Source organism: Meriones unguiculatus, chromosome 14, assembly GCF_030254825.1.
Source record: "Meriones unguiculatus strain TT.TT164.6M chromosome 14, Bangor_MerUng_6.1, whole genome shotgun sequence".
In the NCBI taxonomy this organism is placed as follows: Eukaryota; Metazoa; Chordata; class Mammalia; order Rodentia; family Muridae; genus Meriones; species Meriones unguiculatus.
In genome coordinates this window covers 53919866-53939973 of record NC_083361.1, presented here as the reverse complement: position 1 = coordinate 53939973, position 20108 = coordinate 53919866, and the positions used below count along the sequence as shown (strand labels likewise).

The window sequence follows — 20108 nt, the reverse complement described above, 5'->3', positions numbered from 1 at the left end:
TATCCTCTTACTTGCCTGGTAAGACCATTGAAATCTCCAGTCAACAGAAATATGTATTGTAGACAAAAACATGTAAAAAGAGATCTGTCTTTAAAAATACAATGTAAATCTCTTGCAGTAGTATCAAAGAACAGGACTTTCGGAGACTCATTTACTAATTTGGTTTTTAATTGTACTGGACTGTTTAATGAAACAAAAATATACTGTACTGATGCTGTATTTCCTATAAAATTTGAAATGAGTGGGTATTGCAAATAGATACTGCATTTTTGTTGAGTGCTGACTTAGAGGTACTGAGCTTAGTGTTTCATAGATACTCCATTTGCTCTTCATAATCTTGTACAGGTGAAGAATCCAGGGTTAATTCATTTGCTATAATTAGCTACATCTGGTTATAACTCTAATAATGTGTACATTTAAATGCTCCTATATTCTAAATGAGCATCAGGCAAACATGGTATGTGTTAGGTGAGTCTTAGACTGGATAAGTAGCCTGAGTCATGAAAGCTGGAAGCATCGCACTACTGTACTTGCTGGAAGCAAGCTGCAGTGAAGGAAGTGGCTGTGGTAGCTTCAGCTGGTTCTTTTCCTGGGGTCAGGCAAACCAGATCTTCCAGTTTTTCAAAACAGGTTGTAAAACTGTTATTTTGACATAAATGCCTTGACTTTAAAACTAGCAAGATTAATTAATTTTATATTCTTATTGTGAAACATAGTATCAATGTATAAATGTGCCTAAAGCAAATGTACATGAAATGAACACCCATGTCAACGTTCCATACCTGTCACCAGGTCAGATTCTGTACAGCAAGAGGACTTAAAAAAAGTCATTGACTAATAGTAAGGTTCTTTCACTTCCTGAGTTTAGGGTCTAGGTTTTGAATTTTGGGGAATCTATCTACCATTAGCTGTTGTCTGACCTATTTAAAAAAGAGCAGGAATAGAAAATGCAAACTGCCCTGCTTAGGTAGCTGTAAACGCCACAGACCCAAGCACAGAGTGAGTTACTATGATTGGCACATCTTTTTGAAAACATTGTAAATGAGGCTCACTCCTTTCAATTTTGGAGAAGGATTGAGCTTATTTCTGTACCAAGTTCAGTCTGTAAATAAGTAGATTCAATTCAACAGGTTATTTTTTTTAGTTGTAGAGAAGGTGCTTGGGTTCTTGAGATACTTAGGAGAACTATCTTACGATAGCATTTAGAGCTACAGTCTGGTTTGATGGATTAGGCAATAGAGGCTTTGAAGTACGTTGCAAATCCAGTGTATATGACTCAGTTTGTATATCCACCTTAGTGGTGAATCATTGATTAGCAAGTATTGAAGGTTTTGTTTTGTTTTAGGAGACAGGGTTTCTCTGTGTAGCCTTTGCTGTCCTGGGCTCACTTTGTAGACCAGGCTGGCCTCAAAGTCACAACAATCTTTCTGCTTCTGCCTCCCAGAGTACTGGGATTACAGGTGTGTGCCACCCCACCCGGCAAGTCTTTTAAGTTTTTAACATGTTGAACACGTCTGATCTTTTCATGTATTCTACCTGTACTTTCTACTGTTTACTCTCTTCCCTCTTTACACGTGCAGCACAAACACTAATTCTCTTTGGAGTTCTATAGTACTATAAAACTATAGTATATTCTAACTAATATCTTAGTCTATTTTTTTTTCTCTTCATTTTTCGAGATAGGGCTTCTCTGTGAGCCTTGGATGCCCTGAACTCACTTTGTAGACCAGGCTGGCCTCGAACTCACAGAGATCCACCTGCCTCTGCCTCCCCAAGTGCTGGGGTTACAGGCACGGGTCACCTCACACACACCCCTTTTTAATGTATATGCTCTATCTGTATGTATATCTATCTGCATACCAGAGGAGGGCATCAGATGGAAGTGTAGATGGTTGTGAACCACCATCTGGTTGCTGGGAATAGAATCCAGGACCTCTGGAAGGGCAGACAGTGTGCTCTAAACTGCTGAGCCATCTCTTCAGCTCCCCCCCCCCCACTTTTTTTTTAATTCTTTGACAATTCCATATAGGTTTATAATGTATCTTGATCAGAATCAACTCAACTCTCCCTAGCTTCAGTTTGTAATCTGTTGAGCCCAGTCAGTGCTGCCTGTATGTTTGCACATTGGTTTGAGGGCACTTGACAGGGTGAGGGCACCTGTCAGTGACTACACCTTCCAAGAAAATAACTTCCTCTCCTCCAGCAGTCTCCTCCAGCAGTAGTTCCTCAGCTAAGGGTAGAGCCTCAGGAGCCTATCTCCTCTCCATGCTTGGTCCTGTGCAAATAACCACAGCTACCGTGTGTTTGAGTCCAGAGACAGCATTTTACGGTGTGCCTCCTCATCCTCTGGCTCTTAACTTCATTGTGCCTTCTCTTCCATAGTTCTCTGAGCCTTAGAAGTAATCTTTTCAAAATCTTAGTGTTATGATTAGTTCTCCTCTTCTTCTTCCAACACACTCACAAACATTTCACTCATTCTAAAATTTCTGTATTTATTGGCTTTAGGTAGTAGAAAATCAAAATTGGTAATAGTAAACTGTTACTGGGTTATTTTGCTGTTGCCAACTTAAATGACCTCATCTTTTATTAGTTCTCTGTTGATAGACTTTGCTTTCCTTTACTCACTTATTAAAGCATGCCTGTGAGAGTGTATATGGTGTGGTTGCTCACGGAGACCAGGAGAGGCTATCAGATCCCCTGGAGCTGGTGTTAGAGGTGGTTGTGAGCTATTTGATATGGGTGTTGGGAGCCAAACTCTGGTCCTTTGAAAGAGCTGTGAGCACACTTAACTTCTGAGGCATCTTTTTCCAGCCCCTCTTCAGTTCTACCAGGCACTTCCTGCAGGCTTTTTATTTGTTCTTCTCACTGGTTTTCTTTCCTGGTAGTGCTTATTTAGGCCCATGATCATATATCAAACCCTGAAGTGTTTGGGTCATCTGTGTCTCCCACTAGAGTGTATAGGGGAAATATGGTAATATTGATTGTGACTGGTTATTGCAGAGCACATAATAAATTCAGACCTTTTTGGATGAGTGTAGACACATCCTGCTAGGGATCAGGCTCTTAATTAGACTGCTTCCTGTACCTGGGATGTTTTTATATTTCTCCCTTACTCATCTGCCATTGGTTTCCTTTTTGCTCAAGAGGTTGTCCTGAGCCTAGAATATAGGGCAGAACTCAGGATTATTAAGATCCCTGCACTATCACCCCACCACTTAGACCTCACCCTTCATTGTCTGCTGGCTGTTTGATAAGGAGTTACATTTTTTACACTGTAAAACATACTCACTGGTTGTATTAGACGATCTTTTAAAATGCTCCTGTAGGATACTTTTGATTAGCTGTAAGATTCCCTATACTTTATCTGTTCTGGAAAAGAAGACAGCTGATGAATTAACTAGCCAGGGAAATTTTCTTAGTCATGGTAGCGGCCCTCTTGGTTTGGGTCTTCTCAGGTTAATGATTTCAAGTTGTCGTTCTTTTTTTTTTTTTTAGTGGAAAACATTTTAAATGGGAATTATGACTATCACATGTCCTTATTTCAGTACAGATACTAGTTAATGAGCCCATATTAACACTCCCTCCCTATCTCACCCTCCCACATGGTCTCATGTAGCCCAGGCTGATCTTAAACTGTTCCCATACCTGTAGTTGCCTTGAACTGTTAGTCATGCCATCCCTAGGTGCTGAGATCATAGGCTTAGGTCATCACACCTGACTTTATAAGTGGTATTAGAATCAAAGATTTTTGTACTCCATCCATTCATCTGTCCATCCTTCCTTCCTTCCCTCCCTCCCTCCCTTCCTTTCTCTCTCTCTCTCTCTCTCTCTCTCTCTCTCTCCTTTCTTTTTCTTTCTGTGCTTGCCTAGATTTCTTAATTCACTAGCTGTCACCAGATGATAATGTTCAAATTTTATTGTTGTGATTTATTAGCTGGAATATCTAAGAAAGTTTTTTCTTTTGTGTACTGTTTGGTTGCCCAGTGGTACTGTTTGTTGAAGAAAGATAGAATACAGGGACTGTCTCTGACATGAACTCAATGGCAGGCTCTTTGACCTCCCCACCCCCAAGGGAGGAGCAGCCTTGCTGGGCCACAGAGGAGGACATTGCAGCCAGTCCTGAAGAGACCTGATAAGCTAAGGTCAGAGGGAAGGGGAGGAGGACTTCCCCTATCAGTGGATGTAGAGAGGGGTAGGGAGGTGATGAGGGAGATGGAGGGTAGGAATGAGGGAGGGGGCTACAGCTGGGATAAAAAGTGAATAAACTGTAATTAATTAAAAAATAGGCGTGAAGAATGTAAAAAAAAAAAAAGATGGAATAAACACTTAGTCCCTTGCCAGTACTAGTAACCAAAAAAATGTGTCAGTTTTTCAAAGTACTGTGATGAATTGTTCCAATGTTTATCTTTTTTAAAAAGATAGACAAATGGGCAGATTATGCATATTTGATTTATTTTTATCAATTCCATTACAACTTTTATTAGCAGGTTACTTTATTTAACAGTACATTAGAGTAAATAGATAGATCATAGCATATGTAAGTTGATTTTCAAATTGAACACACCTCTTTGCTTAGCTTTTGGAGTGAGAAGAAAGCCTACCAGTTTCTAGGAGTTACTTTGAACTTCTGTACCCATGTACAAGAGTAACTCTATTTTGACTTCTAGTAGGCTCAACTGCTTTTATCTGCTTAATTTAAAACCAATGTTGTTTTGTTGGTTATGAGATTTATATGACAAGTACAAAAATTTAAATATATGATCTTCCATTAACCTTTTTCCTATTTTTCTTTTTTTACAGAAGTGGCATTGTTTTCATCTTTCTACTTGATTTTCTTTAAACTATTAAATTCTGAAATACTGTCTTCATAGAGAGAGATGTTGATTTCCCTTGCAACAGTCAGTGTTCTCACATATTTCTGATTTGGTTGTGCTCATTCGTTAATTATTGACACTTTTATCCTGTAGTCACTGTATGCTTAGTTTAATAAATGCTTGAATTCTTACATCTAATGAGTTGTTTTTTTCTTGTATTTGTGAATTTTGTTGAGTCCCTGCCTGCTCTGAGAATCCTTTCAGAGCATTGAACTTGCAGGTTCACTTTATTTCCTCGTACAGACTGATCTTTTTGCACCACCTTTTTGCATCTGTTTCGAGAATGTAAATGATGCATCTTAGACAGTTACCACTCTGCCATCTGTTATCTTCTATCTTTGTATTTCACTAATAGAGTATTGTGTATTTGAAACTTCACAGAAAGTTGGGATCGATCCCCGTATTTCTTCTTAGCGTCTAACTCAGGCTCAATCCAGGAAATAGTCTTAGGTTCTACTCCAGATAGAACAAAAAGCTAACAACAACAAAAATAAACACAGAACAAAATAAAAACAAACTTCAGTGCTCCAGGGAAACTGAGAACAGTTTCGGTAGCAAAGTTGTTCTCAGAAGGAGCAGGAGCATTTGATTTTCCTAATGGAGGAATAGGAGCTATGTAGAAACTATGTTTAAGGTAATTAACAATAGTTTTCTAGGTGTATATTTAGTAGTATTTAAAAATAAAAAATTCCTAAAGCTCATGGAAATTCTGTTTTGTGATGTTAGATAATAAAGTATATTGATCTCAGACTGAGAGATGTTCAGTTTTTGTATTTTGAGGTGTTCTCTGGAGAGTAAATAGTATTTTATATTCGCTCTGTTGGTTTTCATGTATTCTCACTGGCAACTTCTCACATTCACTTTTTGTTTGTTTGTTTTATTTTTTTCCTTCCCCTAAAATAGTTGTATTCTATGGGGGTATCTTAGTCCTTTGTAACTAGATACTGGTTTCAATTCTACAGTATTGTTGATTGATTACTTTTAGATCTGTCACTACTCTTGTTCTCAGTATTGATCTTCAAACATGTATACCCTGGATACCTCAATTAAGCATGTCAGAGACCACATTTGTAATTGTTGTCTCCCATTCAGAGCTGCCTTTTGGTTGTTTTGGTTTTTCAGGACAGGGTTTCTTTGTGTAGCCCTGGCTGTCCGGGAACTCACTCTGTAGACCAGGCTGGCCTCGAACTCACAGAGTTCTGCCTGCTTCTTCCTCCCTAGCACTGAGATTAAAGGCATGCACCATCAACGCCAACCAGCTCAGAGCTGGCTCCTCATTTTAACTTTCCTTTAGCTGATCTTTCTGTCTTAAATCTGCCTTCCATTTATGGCCTTCAGAATGAATTCTGATTTTACTATTTGCTTCTAAAATTTATTGGTGCTTTTCTATTGAGTTTGACGTTCTCAACATTACATCACAATACATGTGGAGATTTGCTGTTTCTCTTTAACCTTCTCCCTCTTTTGCAGATAGTACTATTCAGTCATAGGAAAATTAGCTTTCTTGTCAGTTCAACTCTCCTGTCTTTCTCCCACTTGATTTGTAATTGGTCTAAAGGATGATGAAACTGCCTAGAATTAGGATCTAGAGTTGGCAGGAAGCCCTTCAGATTTGGTGATCTGAGTAGTGTGTTTGACAGCTGGAGCTTAGAACAAAGAAACCAAACAAACTCTTGGCAGATTCTGAAATACAGCCTTTTGCTTCTTTAGAAATTATGATTCTAGTCAGTTGATACTGACTTAGAAATGTGTGCAAAACTAATACAGCAACCGTGAATTGCAGTCACTTTTGATACTAATTATTGAATTTGTAATCTATTCTTTAGTATACTTTAATAAATAGACCTTTGGAACTGGGAAGATTCTTTTTCCTTGATAATTTCCTGAACTTAAAAGTGAGAAAAACAGAAATCTCATTTCTAATTTATAACAGATATGGGTGCTGGTCTTATGTCTGGGCTAGTTCATTTTCTGTGTAGAATAGTTCATAGAGAATACTAGATGCAGAACCATCACGCTTAGTGGATTAATGTCCTGTTCCTTAGTTTTCCTACAAGCCTAAATATTTTTAGAATGGGACTAGTGTGGCTGAACAGAGGCCCTTATGCAGGTTTTATGGTGATTCATTTTTAAAAAGATTAATAAGTTTATAGCATAAAAATGAAGTTTTTACTTAAATTTATTTGCACGCTATTTGATGAGCCTTGTAAGACAGTACAAAAGGACTTAGAGCAAGAGTAAACCTCCCCAGCTCCGTTGCTGTTTCTTTTCAGAGTCTCTTGTGTCTTAGGAAGTCTTCCAGAGGATGTCCTCCCTATCCTAAAAGATCCAGTTCTCACTCATTAATAATCATTTTCATAATTTAATAAACAACCTTAAAAACAAAAAGTCCAGCTAGACGTAAATATTTGAAACTTCAAGTAACAACGGAGTGTGAATGTAGTTTAAAATAACGTTGGCAGTTTATTTTGAGTGGAAGAACAAAAAAATAAAACATCTGATGAGAAATACCACCACTAGTCTCTATTTCAGTCTGATCAGCGGAACCCTTTTCGTATCCATTCAGCCTTCTCTGGACTTATCATTAAACAAAATCAGGTTTGACAATAACCAAGCTGTTTTATAACCTGCTTTCCTGTGCCTAACAATGTAAACTACGTGATCATTACAACCGTGTGAAGAACCGCATACTTTTCATAAGATAGTTACCCAGAAAAGTACCAGTTATCAGATCACTTACAGTTTGGACTGATAGAGAAGGGATTAAAAAGTCAGTGAAGCTCTGCTACTAGGTAACAAAGTAGATCTAGAAAAAACCAGGTTAGCGCTATGCAAGCAGTTCTCATTGTTAATGTCAACTGGGATTACACAGACTGGCTTTTATTGCAGACACTTTATTATGTGTGTTTTAGTGGAACTGTTGATGTTTAATGCAACTACTCATCACTGTTATGGACTCACATTGATGGAGGAAGGTTTGTGCAGTTTTTGTTGGTTTGTTGTTGTTTTTTTTTTTGGGTGTGTGTTAAAATTTGGTCAGTTTTTGTTAAAATACAAAACAGCTTTGTTTTATTAAAAGAAAGTTGCTGCTCATGATTGAAAGATTGAAACAAAAGCTGGTAGGGTTGGCAGTTCTTATCTATGGGAGTGAACAGAGAGATCCTTTCTCTCTCTTCCCTTATTCATTTGGGAGGAAAGTCAATCTAGTTGCTTTGAATTTAGGGAAGCATGCTTTCTTTATAGAGGTTCATTTCTAAAGTGGCATTAATCTTCAGTTAAAATTGCTGTGGGAAAAGAGAAATAGGCCTCTGGCACCTTGATGCACATAGTCTTGTGATGCTACTGATAACCATGTAACAGAAACAGATCTCACTTGTGAAAGATGTATTTATAGTACCAGCTGATGAGGGGTGTTCGGAGAATGCTATGCACAGCACTGTCCCCTTTCACCCTACGTTACGATAGCTCCGAAAAAAAGGTTTGTTTTTTTTTTTTCAGAAATAAATACATAGTAGGCACCTCAGTTAAAAAGTGACATTAAGAGGGACTGTATTACTTTAAACTGCTAAGAGCAATTAACCCAATTCAAAGGAAATTTGTTTTTAAAATTTTTGGTGTTCAACTTTTAGAACTATTATCTCCATGAGAGACTAATGGGAAATAAAACTCAGCTAGCTACCCTGTGGTCTGCCTAGGACCTACACTGGAACTTGTATTGATTTTTATGGCTCTGGAGGGCTAGGGACTTGAGACTTTTGTGTTCATGTTTTGTAGATGTGTTTGTGATATGTATAACATAAAACCCTTCCGCTGTATGGCTATAAATGAAGTTAGAGGAAGTGAATCTGACATACAACTGAAACTAGATAGAACAGTATTGCTGTGACTTTAAAACAACCTATCAGATGCTCTAAATCTGTTTTTCTGGAACATGTATTCATAAATACTGAGCTCAGAGGTATTTTATCTTTCCTTGTTTTATCCAATATGAAACATGCTCTTAAATGCCCACTTAAGATATTTTAGAACTGTTGCAACTTTTACTGTTGGTTTTCTGATGTTAGGCATAAAGTTGCTTAATTTGCTAGTTCAAACTTGATTTCTGCATTAAATGTAGAGCAGCGTCGGTCGGTCCAAATTAAGTTAAAAACAAAGGAAGTTCCTGCGTGTGGTTTCCTATCTGTTAAAACAAAAACAACCCTTTCATAGCTTCTAAGTGTTTTCCCTGAATATTTTTAATATTAACAGTACAAGTCTTGGTATTTTATTGTGCTGAATTGTTTCCAGAATGCTTTCCTTTACTTTATTAAAACCTTATTTTTTTTTAAAGGTAAATGCTTTGTTTCCTTTTCCTTTATCAGAGCACAGCAATGGAGGAAACGGCTATATGGGAACAGCACACAGTGACGCTTCACAGGGTGAGTTTCTGCTGCAGTAAATAATCTGTGTTATAATTCAGGATCCTGGCGGCTTTGAAAACAATAGAGGAGTGCCAGGTGTCAGGAAGCCAAAAGAAAGGGGATTTTTTTTCTATATTCTTTTGTTTAAAATTAGATTTATAGTAAATTCTTCATTAAGGTCAGAAGTGAGCATGATTACTTTTTCACATATCCTTTGTTATTTCTTACATGTTTGCTCTTTATCTCCAAAATTAAGTAATTTGTTGAAAAATTTTTAAATAATCAGATAAAAGATTATAGGTGAAATTATAAACTGGTTCTATGTACATGCTTGTATGCTTGATGTTAATCAAGTTATGTTTCTAATAAAATCTTGAAAGAGGGCTTAGGTTGTAGCTCAGATGATAGTGTGCTTAGTTGTTGCATGCATGAAGCTCTGTGTTCCATTCCCAGAACTACACTAAACTCATCTGTGAAATCCTGGCCCTCAGAGATACAGAAGGATCAGAAGTTCAGGGTTATCCTTAGCTACTGTGTGACTCTGTGTGTGTGTGTGTGTGTAAGATAATTGTTCATTTGAAGCATGTACAGCCTGAAAATTGAAGATGTTCAGGAAAATATTATTAGTAAACACTGGAAATAAGCGCTTTGAAATTAGACTGGTCTGTATTTTAATTCTACTGCTTTTCTGTTGCTTTATAAGTGAGGATGGACCCAACCTGTCTTGTAAACCTTGGTGTTTACATATTTTAAATGAGGCTAGGACCTGGAGACAGGGCTCAGCAGGAAATAGTGCCTGCTCTTCTAAAGGACTCAAATTTGGTTCGTGGTACCCATGTTGGGTTGCTCACAAATGTTTGTATCTCCAGAGGCTCCAGTACCCTCTCTGGCCTCAGCAGGCACCCTTAAACACACATGCACACACACACATAAAAATAAAAATTTTAAAAATTAGCTGGGCTTGGTGTCACACACCTTTAATCTTGGTGCTAGGGAGGCAGAGGCAGGTGGATCTCCTTGAGTTCGAGGCTGGCCTGTTCTATATAGCAAGTTCCAGGATAGAGAAGCCTTGTCTCAAAAATAAAAATAAAATGGTTTAATGGCACCGATTTATGCTTTGTTTGTTGAAATGTGGTTCCTTAAATTCACCCCTTTTCTCCCTTTGAGCACATCTGACTCTACGAATGATTCTTCTGCTTAAAGCATATTTAAATATATGGCATATACCTCATACTGATTCTTCCTGAGAAGGTGACAAGTGAGGGTGGGGAAATCATGTTCCTGGACACTACCCTGATTATCTCATGAGTGTTTGAATCTGCACATTGTGACAAAGACTCAGTTAATTATTCAAATGAAGTGGTTTTAGGCAGGTATGTTTGACCTTTCTCTGTCTCAGTAAATGAAATCAGTTCAATAATATGTATCTTTTAATTCATAAAGATGAAATATAGCTTCCTGTTTGTACTGTGCTTGATAGGTAGCATGTCTACATCAGATCTGTATGATACATAAAATAATTTTATTCCTTATGTCCATTGCTTGATTGTGATATAATGGCTTGGCATCTTTTTATATTTTATATTTATTTTTTTTAATAACCATCATTTTGGTTGGTATAATGTACATAACGGTACATTCATACTCATGTGGTATAGCGTTGAGTTTTGATATAGTCACATTTAAAATGCAGAGTGACTCTATTACCTTAAACTGTACCTCAGACCCTCTTGTAGTCAACTCTGTCCCCTTCCTCCCTGCATTGAGCTGCTGATCTGTCTTCTTCAGCTTGGACCTTTTCCCAGACATTATATAAATGGATTCATATAATAAGTAGCTTTTTGAGACTGACTTCATATGCTTGAATTAGTGCATTTGAGACCTGTCACAATGTTGCTTGTATTGATATCTAGTTTCTGCTTATTGCTAAATTCTACTGCATCGTATAGATGTGTAATAGTTTACTCATCTTATAGTTAGTTTATCTTATAGTTGATTTAGGTTGTTTGCGGTTTTTGTTGATTTTGAATGAATCTGCTTTAGTGTACAGAGTTTTGTATGATATAACTATTTTGGGGTAAATAGTTAGAAATGGAATGGCAGCGGTTTTATGCTAGCTGCTAATTTTATAGGAAATTACTAGGCTGGATGTGGCACTTCACCAGAAGTGTATGAGAGTCAGTCTTCTCATCAACTCTTGATATTGTTGATTTTAACTGGTTTTTAGCCATTCTAATAGATGTCTAGTAATATCTCATTATAGCTCTTTTAGTTTGTATTTCTGTATAGATTAATGCTGAGCACCTTGTAGTTATCCGTCTTCATTGCCAAGTTGAATGGAATCTTCCAGGAGAGGCATATCTGTGGACAGGTTTAGCTGAAGGGGAAGACCCTTTCTGGATATGGGTGGTATCATTTCTGTAGTCCTTAATCCAAAGGAGGCATCTTGTGGAGTACATGCAGTACATCTTCACTTTCTGATGAAAAGGCTACCAGCTGCCCTACGCTTCCGCCACCATGTACTTCCTACTGCTAGACTGTATCCTTTCTTAATCCATAAATAAGGCAAACCGCTTCTTTAAGCTGACTCTTGTCAAATATTTTACCACAGGGATAGCTAGACTACACGCTTCATTCCCTGTTCTCTCCCGAGTGCCCCAGTGAGCCTGGGGATTGAGCCCAGTGCCTGTATTGTAGAAAACTGACCAGTGAGCCTGGGGATTGAGCCCAGTGCCTGTATTGTAGAAAACTGACCAGTGAGCCTGGGGATTGAGCCCAGTGCCTGTATTGTAGAAAACTGACCAGTGAGCCTGGCGGCCAGTCCTGTTGAGTGTGTTTTGATGTGCTTGTCATCTCCATTTCTTTCTTTTGATTACATGCTATCTGTACTTTCCTTTCTATTTATAAACACCATGACAAAATCAACTTGGAAGGAAGAGCTTCATTTTACAAGTCCTGATCTTCTTGCTTTCTTGCTTTCCTTTCTTTCTTTCCTGTCCGTCCTTCCTTCCTTCCTTCCTTCCTTCCTTCCTTCCTTCCTTCTTTCCTTTTTTTCTCTCTATCTTCCTTTCTTGCTCTCTCTCCCTTTCTTCCTTTCCTTCTCTTCCCCGACTCCCCCCCCCCCCCCCCCCAGTTCATCACTGAGGAAAGACAGGGCAAGAACTCTGGGGTGAGAACTTAGAGCCAGAGACTGAAACAGATCATAGAGGAATGCTGCCTACTGCCTTGCTCCTCATGGCTTGCACAACTTGCGCTTTGTTGTTTTTGAGATAGGCTTTCTCTGTGTAGCTCTGGCTGTCTTGCAACTCAGAGCCACTTGCGTCTGCCTTTGGAGTGCTGGGATTAAGGCATGTGCACCATTTGTTGCTTGGAAGATGTCTCGGATGCCGGTGACGTACTCAGGGCAGAATCGAAGCAAGAGACAGATCTCGCTCAGTGTGCGCTGGCGGTAGGTTTGATGCTGGCAGGGACTGATCTTCTCGATGGCCACTCTAGTCTTGTGCACCTGGTCATAAGCAGAGCTGACATCGCCCGTGTACTGCAGCTGTGTGTAGGGTGGGCCCACATTGAATGGTTGCCCCCTCACCACCTCCCCCTCCCTCTGGGCAGACCCCAGCGGCTCCCCCACTTCCCCAGCCACTGTAGCTGCCCTCTCTACTCCTCCTACCTCCCCCTGCTCTGCCTCCTGTGCCTTCAGGCTTTTTATTTTTTTAATTTATTATAATTTATTCACTTTGTATCCCAGCTGTAGCCCCCTCCCTCATCCCCTCCCAATCCCACCCTTCAGGGGTTTTTTGTTTGTTTGTTTTGTTTTAATGCACTTTGTCATAAATGAACTTTTTTTTAAATGGAGTAGTCATCTACTATATGACCTTTGATAATTGTACTCTCCATGGGTAAACAGTTCTTGGTGAAACCCTGGCTTGAACACCCCCAACAACTACAACAAAAATGAGTGAAGGACAAAGTATCACCTTTCCTTGTTCTTTAGCTCTTGGTGTTCTCATAACATCTTAAATTCATGATTTCAGTGTTACTGCAACAACAGTTACCAGTATTTTTTTTTTTTTAATTTGTGTGTTCCAGGTAGCAGATATTAATAATTTCCAACTCATTCCCAGGAACAATTTAGAGATCTGAGCCATGCTTTAGAAAAACAGTCCCAGCAGTCTGCTTAGGATTTATTCCTGTTGTATCCTAGGTAGAACTTGATTGCACTTGTAGATGCAGGAACTTTAAACTTTTCTGCTGGAAACGTTTTAGAGCGCTATGAAAGGCTGGAGGGTTGTCCTGGAGTTGGGAAGACTTTGGGTCTGGTTCATTTGGGTGTGTTACGTTTTTAGTAATAGCGTTTACAAAACTAAGAAAATACTAAATTATAAAAAGAGGGGAAAAAAGAAAAGTTATTACTTCAGGGAAAGAGGTGAAGAAGTCTGGTCTGTTTTTGCTGAGGCAGAGGCATTTCTGTGCTGTGTTCCCAGCACAACACTCAACACCTTTTGGAAACCGAAGAGCTGTGAAATTGACATACCCCTCTTATCTGTTTACCTCTCATGAACCCTCACCGGGGAACTGGCATCTCCTAAAGCTCAGGAAGAAGCCAGACACTGAATGCAGCCTGTACTGGCCATCACACGGCCATATTTGCCTGAGGATTGCTATGTAGATTGTTGAGATGACACTTCCAACACAGACCCGAAAGCATGCTCTGTTTCCTTAACCAGAATTCGGCCCCATTTGCCTAGAGCTAATGAGACACAGAACTGTAGATGTCCTCATTCCTAACTTCTAACACTATCAAAGAAAACAGCACATAGGAGAAACAATTTTAAAAATCACCTATCGTGTGTATGTGTGTTTGGTTTGACAAAAACCTCCAAGAATCTGCCTGTCTTCACTGCCTCGTAGCACGAGGGTTGAAGGTACACAGTTGGCATACCCAGGTTTTATGTGGGTCCTGGGGATCCATACTAAGATCCCCATGCTTATGTAAAATAAGCCATCTCCCTAGCCCCTGAATCATGCTTTTAACTAATATATGCATTCTTTCTTTCAGTTTTCTTATAACTAATGCACTAATAGGAGAAATGTAATGTGATAATGGTAAATTATACCTCCAGTTTCTAATGGGTGATTTGGCCCACTCACATTCTGTTCTCAGTGTTAGAATACAGTTGGGATAGGCATTTGAAATGGAAGCTATTAGAGCTTCACAATGCGTTTTACTTTCAGTATCACATATATTTTATGCACTTAAAAACTACCCAAACCAAAAAATCACGACAGACTTAGAACTAGAAAACAATTAGCTTTATATCCTCTTTCATAGCTCATGCATATTACCCACGTTTACCCCTTCATCACCTTATATTTAGCGTTTCTTGTTCTCTTTATGCCATACACTGTACCCACACATTCATTTGTTTACATACATACATTACTGGCTTGATTTTGCATGTTAGATCATGGTTTTTTTCTTTCTGAGAGTATATGATCTCATCTAATTCTTTATAGAAAATACCTTGTTTAGTCTACTAGAAAAGTTTTGGACCCAAACACAGTAAAGTTGAAGGACGCAAAATCAATATAAAAAACTCAGCAGCTTTCCTTTATATTAACAGTCTACTCTCCAAGAAAGAAGTTAGGAAAAATATTTCATTCAAATGCTTCCAACCCCCCCCCCCCCCCCCATTTAAGTATTTAGGAATATACCTAACCAAGGAAATGAAAGATGTCTTCAGGGAAATTTTCATAATATCTAAAAAGGAAGTTACAGAAGATTCGAGTTCATGGAGAAATACTCTGTTCTTGGATGGGCAGAATTAATATTATGAAAGTGTTTATATTACCTAATTCATAGAATGATGCAATACCTGTGAAAATTTCCATGTCACGGGTATTGAAAAAAAAAACAATACAGTAGTTCATATGGAAACAGATATAGCACAGATAGCCAAAGGAGTCCCAAGAAGAAAAAACTATGTTGGGGATGTTATGGTACATGACTTTATGTTATACTATATAACTACAGTGATAAAGAGGCTGGTACTGCTAAAAAAAAAGGGGGGGGGACAGAAAGATCAATGGAATAGAACCTATAAGTAGAACAGGAGAATCTCAGCCACTTAATTTTTGACAAAAGAGGCAAAAATATACATTGAATAAAATACAACTTATTCAACAAATGTTGGTAAAACTGGTATTCTACCTGCAGAAGAATGAAATGAGATTTGTATTTTTCTTCCTATAAACAAGTCAGTTCAGAATGTATCAAACTTTAAAGTGTGAAACACTAAAAGTTTTATAAGGAAACACAGGTGATAAACACTGACAGCACAGGAATTAACCCAAATTATCAACAGATAGGTCTACACGAAAATGAAAGATTTTTCTACAGCAAGGAAACTATAAGCAGAGCCCACAGATAGAACGGGGGACAACCTTTGACAGCTGCACGGCAGACAAGGGGCTAATATGCAGAATCTAACAAATAACTGCAGAAATGAAAGGAAACAAACCTGCCAATCAACAAATGGGCAAGTAGATTAAATAGATAGTTTTCAAAAAAGAAACTCAAATGGCCATGACTATTTTAAGGGTATTAGATATCACTAGTCATCAAGGAAATGCAACTTAAACTCCTTTGAGATACTCCTTATGCTAATCAGAATGGCTGTCATCAACAAATCTAACAGTGTTAGGATGTGGAGAGAGGAACTTTTATTCACTGCTGCTGGGGGTGCAATTTTTCATTATGGAAATCAGTTTGGAGATTTCTCCAGAAATTAAAAAAAAAATTTACCCTCATATACCTATATATGTATACCTATATACATATATGTGTGTATATATATACACACATATACATATACACCTATATACATATATGTGTATATATATACACACACATATATGTATATATGTATACAAGTATATATGTATATATACATATATATATATATATATATATACACACACATATATACTTCATTATATATGTATGTAGTAGGTAAAAGAATGGCTATATTCTAATAAAACCATATTTATAAGAGTAGAGAATTAGACAGGCTGACGAATAGTTGAGTTAGTAAATACTTGCCTATGTACAAGCATAAAGACCTTAGTTTGATAGCCCCATGTGAGAAAGCTAGGGGGTTACAATTGGGATATAAAGTGAAGAAATTATGTGTGTAAAAGCTAGGTGAGTTGTCATGTGTTTATAATCCCAGCACTGGGGAATAGAAAGCTGGGCTCACTGGCAGACAAATCTAGCCTAATGAGCAAACCCTAGGCCAGTGAGAAACCTTATCTCAAAAAGTGAATGTTATCTCCTGAGGGCTGACATCAAGGTTGATACCTGACCTCCATACGGGCACACATATGCATGTGTGCCTGTGTGCACACAGTAAAAAAGCAAACAGAATAAATTGCAACCTGGACAAATTTGACCTTTGGACCATAGTTTTCTGACACTGACCTAGAGCAACAGCTTTCCAGATTTATTGGAAAGAAAGAATCAGCTAGGTTATCCTTCTCACCAAAGATTCTGAATCCTTTGGCTTAGGGTAGGCTTGGAACACCATTTTGAAAAATGGACCAGTTTGAGATGCTTTTATACTTTTAAGACATTCTTTCACAGAAATGGAAATGTTTGTTACTATGTGATGGTAACATGATAGTGACTGAGGGAACACAAATACAAAATAATGACAAATCCATAATTAAATGAATGACATAGCATTTAAATGGATCAAAGTCCTCTGGCTTAGAGTACTTTAGTTTTTCTCTTTACTATCAAGAATAACATATGATGGGACTTGGTCTTTCATTTGTGTTCTTAAAGGAAACTTGGGTTATCTTTTAATAGTAGAAACCATTGAAATACAGTTCCTTTTTTTGCTTTGTAGTGTGTTTTAGTCAGGATTTTGCTGTGTAGTTTTCCCTTGAACTTAATAAGTAGGTCTGGCTGGCTTCAAACAGGAATCTTAGTGCCTTAGTTTCCCAAGTACTCAGGTCCAGTTCATTTCTATTTTCTGGGTGTTCACTCTATGCCAAGCACTCTCAAAAGAGCCTGGAATTAGGAGGAAACAAGTCAAACTTGATCATTTTTTTTGCATTCAGTGTTGGTCTTTGGGACAGCTAAATACATACCTCATGCAATAGTCTGTCCCATTGTGGTGTATTATAACCTCTTCAGGGTGTGAAATCTTAGTTTTGTATCTCGTTAGTTACATCCAATAAAATTTAGTGGGCCTATGAAATAATAGTGGTCCACAAAGACACTCCTAAGAGATCAGCAGGACTGTCCAGTAATATTTTAATACAACCCGCATTTAGAAGATAAAAGATTTTAGTCTTCATATTTTAAAAAATGGTTGAAAATTTTCATAAACTCTTATTTAAGTCAATCAAAGTATCATTTTAACATGTAATCAGAATTTTAAAATTATGTACTTTTCCTTTTGCTGCTATAAAATGTGCACATTTTACAATTTGAGCATATTTTAGGCAAGACCAACCACGTTTTTTTAGCAAGTGTCATCTATTGCTGAAGGTGTTTGCTCTCTTAACTAATATTTAGGTGGTTTGAGCCAGTGCTCTACTTCTTCATCATAACACTCCACTTCATTTTCAGCCAAACTTAGCCAAATACAGAAGTTGCTGTATTTTAAAATCCTCTGAGAAATAAACTAAGTGCTCAGGAATGAGTTAGCTATTTCTATTTTCATACTAAAGTATTATGGTAAAGTTTTAAGAGGATGAAATTACATAAGCAAAGATATTAGGGAATCTGTAGGTGAGCCGGTAAGTCTTTTACTAAGGAACTGATTGAATAAGAGGGAAACTTGGAATGATGGTTTCAGGACAGTGCAGGGGGTGTGGATCTTTAGATGGTGTCAGAAGAGCTAAACAGCTCTCATAAACAGCTACATAAAGCAGTGAACGTGGATTTCTTGCTACACATGTGCAAAATGAACATAAAACGAATCATAGGCCCAGGTGTCCCTCAAATCCTAGAACTTCAAAATAGAAGAATAGATGTTGACCTCAGATTAGGAAATGCTTTATTGTATATGATGTCAGAAGCCTAAAACAAAAGAGGAAACAGGCATAATCAAATTGGGTGTAATCAAAATTGGAAACATTGGTGTTTGAAAGGACACCATCGAAAAAGTGAGACGATAACATAGATCGAGAGAACAAATTATATATTAATTAAGGATGTTTGAAGTTTGTTCTCTGCACTCTTACAACCCAGTAATACAAAGACTCAGATGAGAAATGAGTAAAAGATTTGACTAGATATTTTTCAGAGATACAGAAATGTACAGTAAGCACATGAAGAGATGCTCAGTATAAAGGGAAAATACCATCAAAGCCTTGTGAGCTCTCCCTTCATAACTGTTAATGTGGCTGTGAGAATAGTAGAAAAGGTTGTCAAGAAAGTAGATCAGTTGGCACTTTTGTACATTGCTGCTACTAATGTAAATGACACCATCATAGAAAACAATTTAGGAATGCTTTAGAAGTTAACTAGAGCTACCATGTGACCCAGCAATTCTGCTTCTAGAAATATAGCTAAAGGAAGTGAAAACAGATATTCACTTAATAAGTTATGTGAATAGTCAGAGCAACCAAAAGTAGAAATAACACAAATACCCATTTGCTAATGAATGAGCAATAAGATGTGCAGTGTCTATGTAATAGAGTATTTAGCATTTAGTATGTATAAAAATAACAATACATTGTTAGAAATCAGTTTGTTCTGTCAAGACATAATATATTTGTACAGGCTTAGTAATTGTCAAACCCTCACTTCATTTGCATGCCCTTTAGCAGTGTACAAATACTGTCAATATGGAACTAGACAATGACAGTTTGTTATAAATATAGCCTGTCCCACATAAATTCTATGTAATAAGGGCATTTATACCTGTGGGGCAAAATTGGTTTATTGGGAAACCCATTGCTATTGTATACTTTATTAATAACTATAATGTTATCTTTATTATTTGAATAACATTGTATGTGCACATACGTGGCAGATGTCAATATCAGGAGTCCTCTTCTATTGCTGTGTATTTGAGTATTCTGTCCTAATTCTAATCCAAAACTCCTTGAGCAGTTTTTTTATGAAATTGACAGCAGCAACACAAATAGCAATTTTTTTTTGGTTCTATTTTTTAAAGGCAAGGTCTCTGTTCCTCAAGCTTGCTTTGAATCTACAAAGATGACCATGAACTTTTGATCCACCTGCCTCCACTTCCCCAGTGCCAGGCTCACATGTTTGTACAACTCTACCTGGCTCAAATAGCAAGCTTTAAAATCAAACATTCAAACACAATATAACCCAAAGATACACTAACTTGATACTTAAATTCTGACAAATGATGGTAAATTAGTTGTTTTCTGTGAAATATGTGTCTGTAAGAGCAGAAAGTTTTACGTACAGTAGAAACACTTACAGTAACATCCTGAATGTGAACTGAGGTATTGTCATTTTCTGAGCACAATGGCATCCACAGGGCAGAATGCACATGCTGTGTGTTCAGAAACAAGGCTGGAGTATAGTCCTGACATTTAGAAATACTTGGAGTTTCTTTCTGTACTGAGCCATTGAGTCACTGTTACAGATATTTTAGTTCTTACAGAAAATTTGTAGCTTATTATACTTTATTTACTACAAATATAAAGAAAAATGGTTGATTAAAAACTGATCCATTTCCTAGAAAATACAGTGTATATAGGACATTAGAGTGTTACTGTGTAGAGATTTTCTTCTAGAATAATTGGAGGAAGTTGAAATACGTAATACTTGATTTTTAAGGTGATT

General features: G+C 37.5%; 1 protein-coding gene across 7 annotated transcripts in view; it reads left to right on the top strand.

Annotated features, from left to right (window-relative positions):
- The window catches only part of Tjp1 (tight junction protein 1), a 241628-nt gene that overhangs the window by 169239 nt on the left and 52281 nt on the right, over positions 1-20108 (top strand). For all 7 annotated transcript variants that reach the window (XM_060367285.1, XM_060367284.1, XM_060367288.1 and 4 more), the window contains one exon: positions 9236-9292. In XM_060367285.1, coding sequence (XP_060223268.1) covers positions 9236-9292 — 57 coding nt within the window. The remainder of the gene's footprint in view (positions 1-9235; positions 9293-20108) is intronic.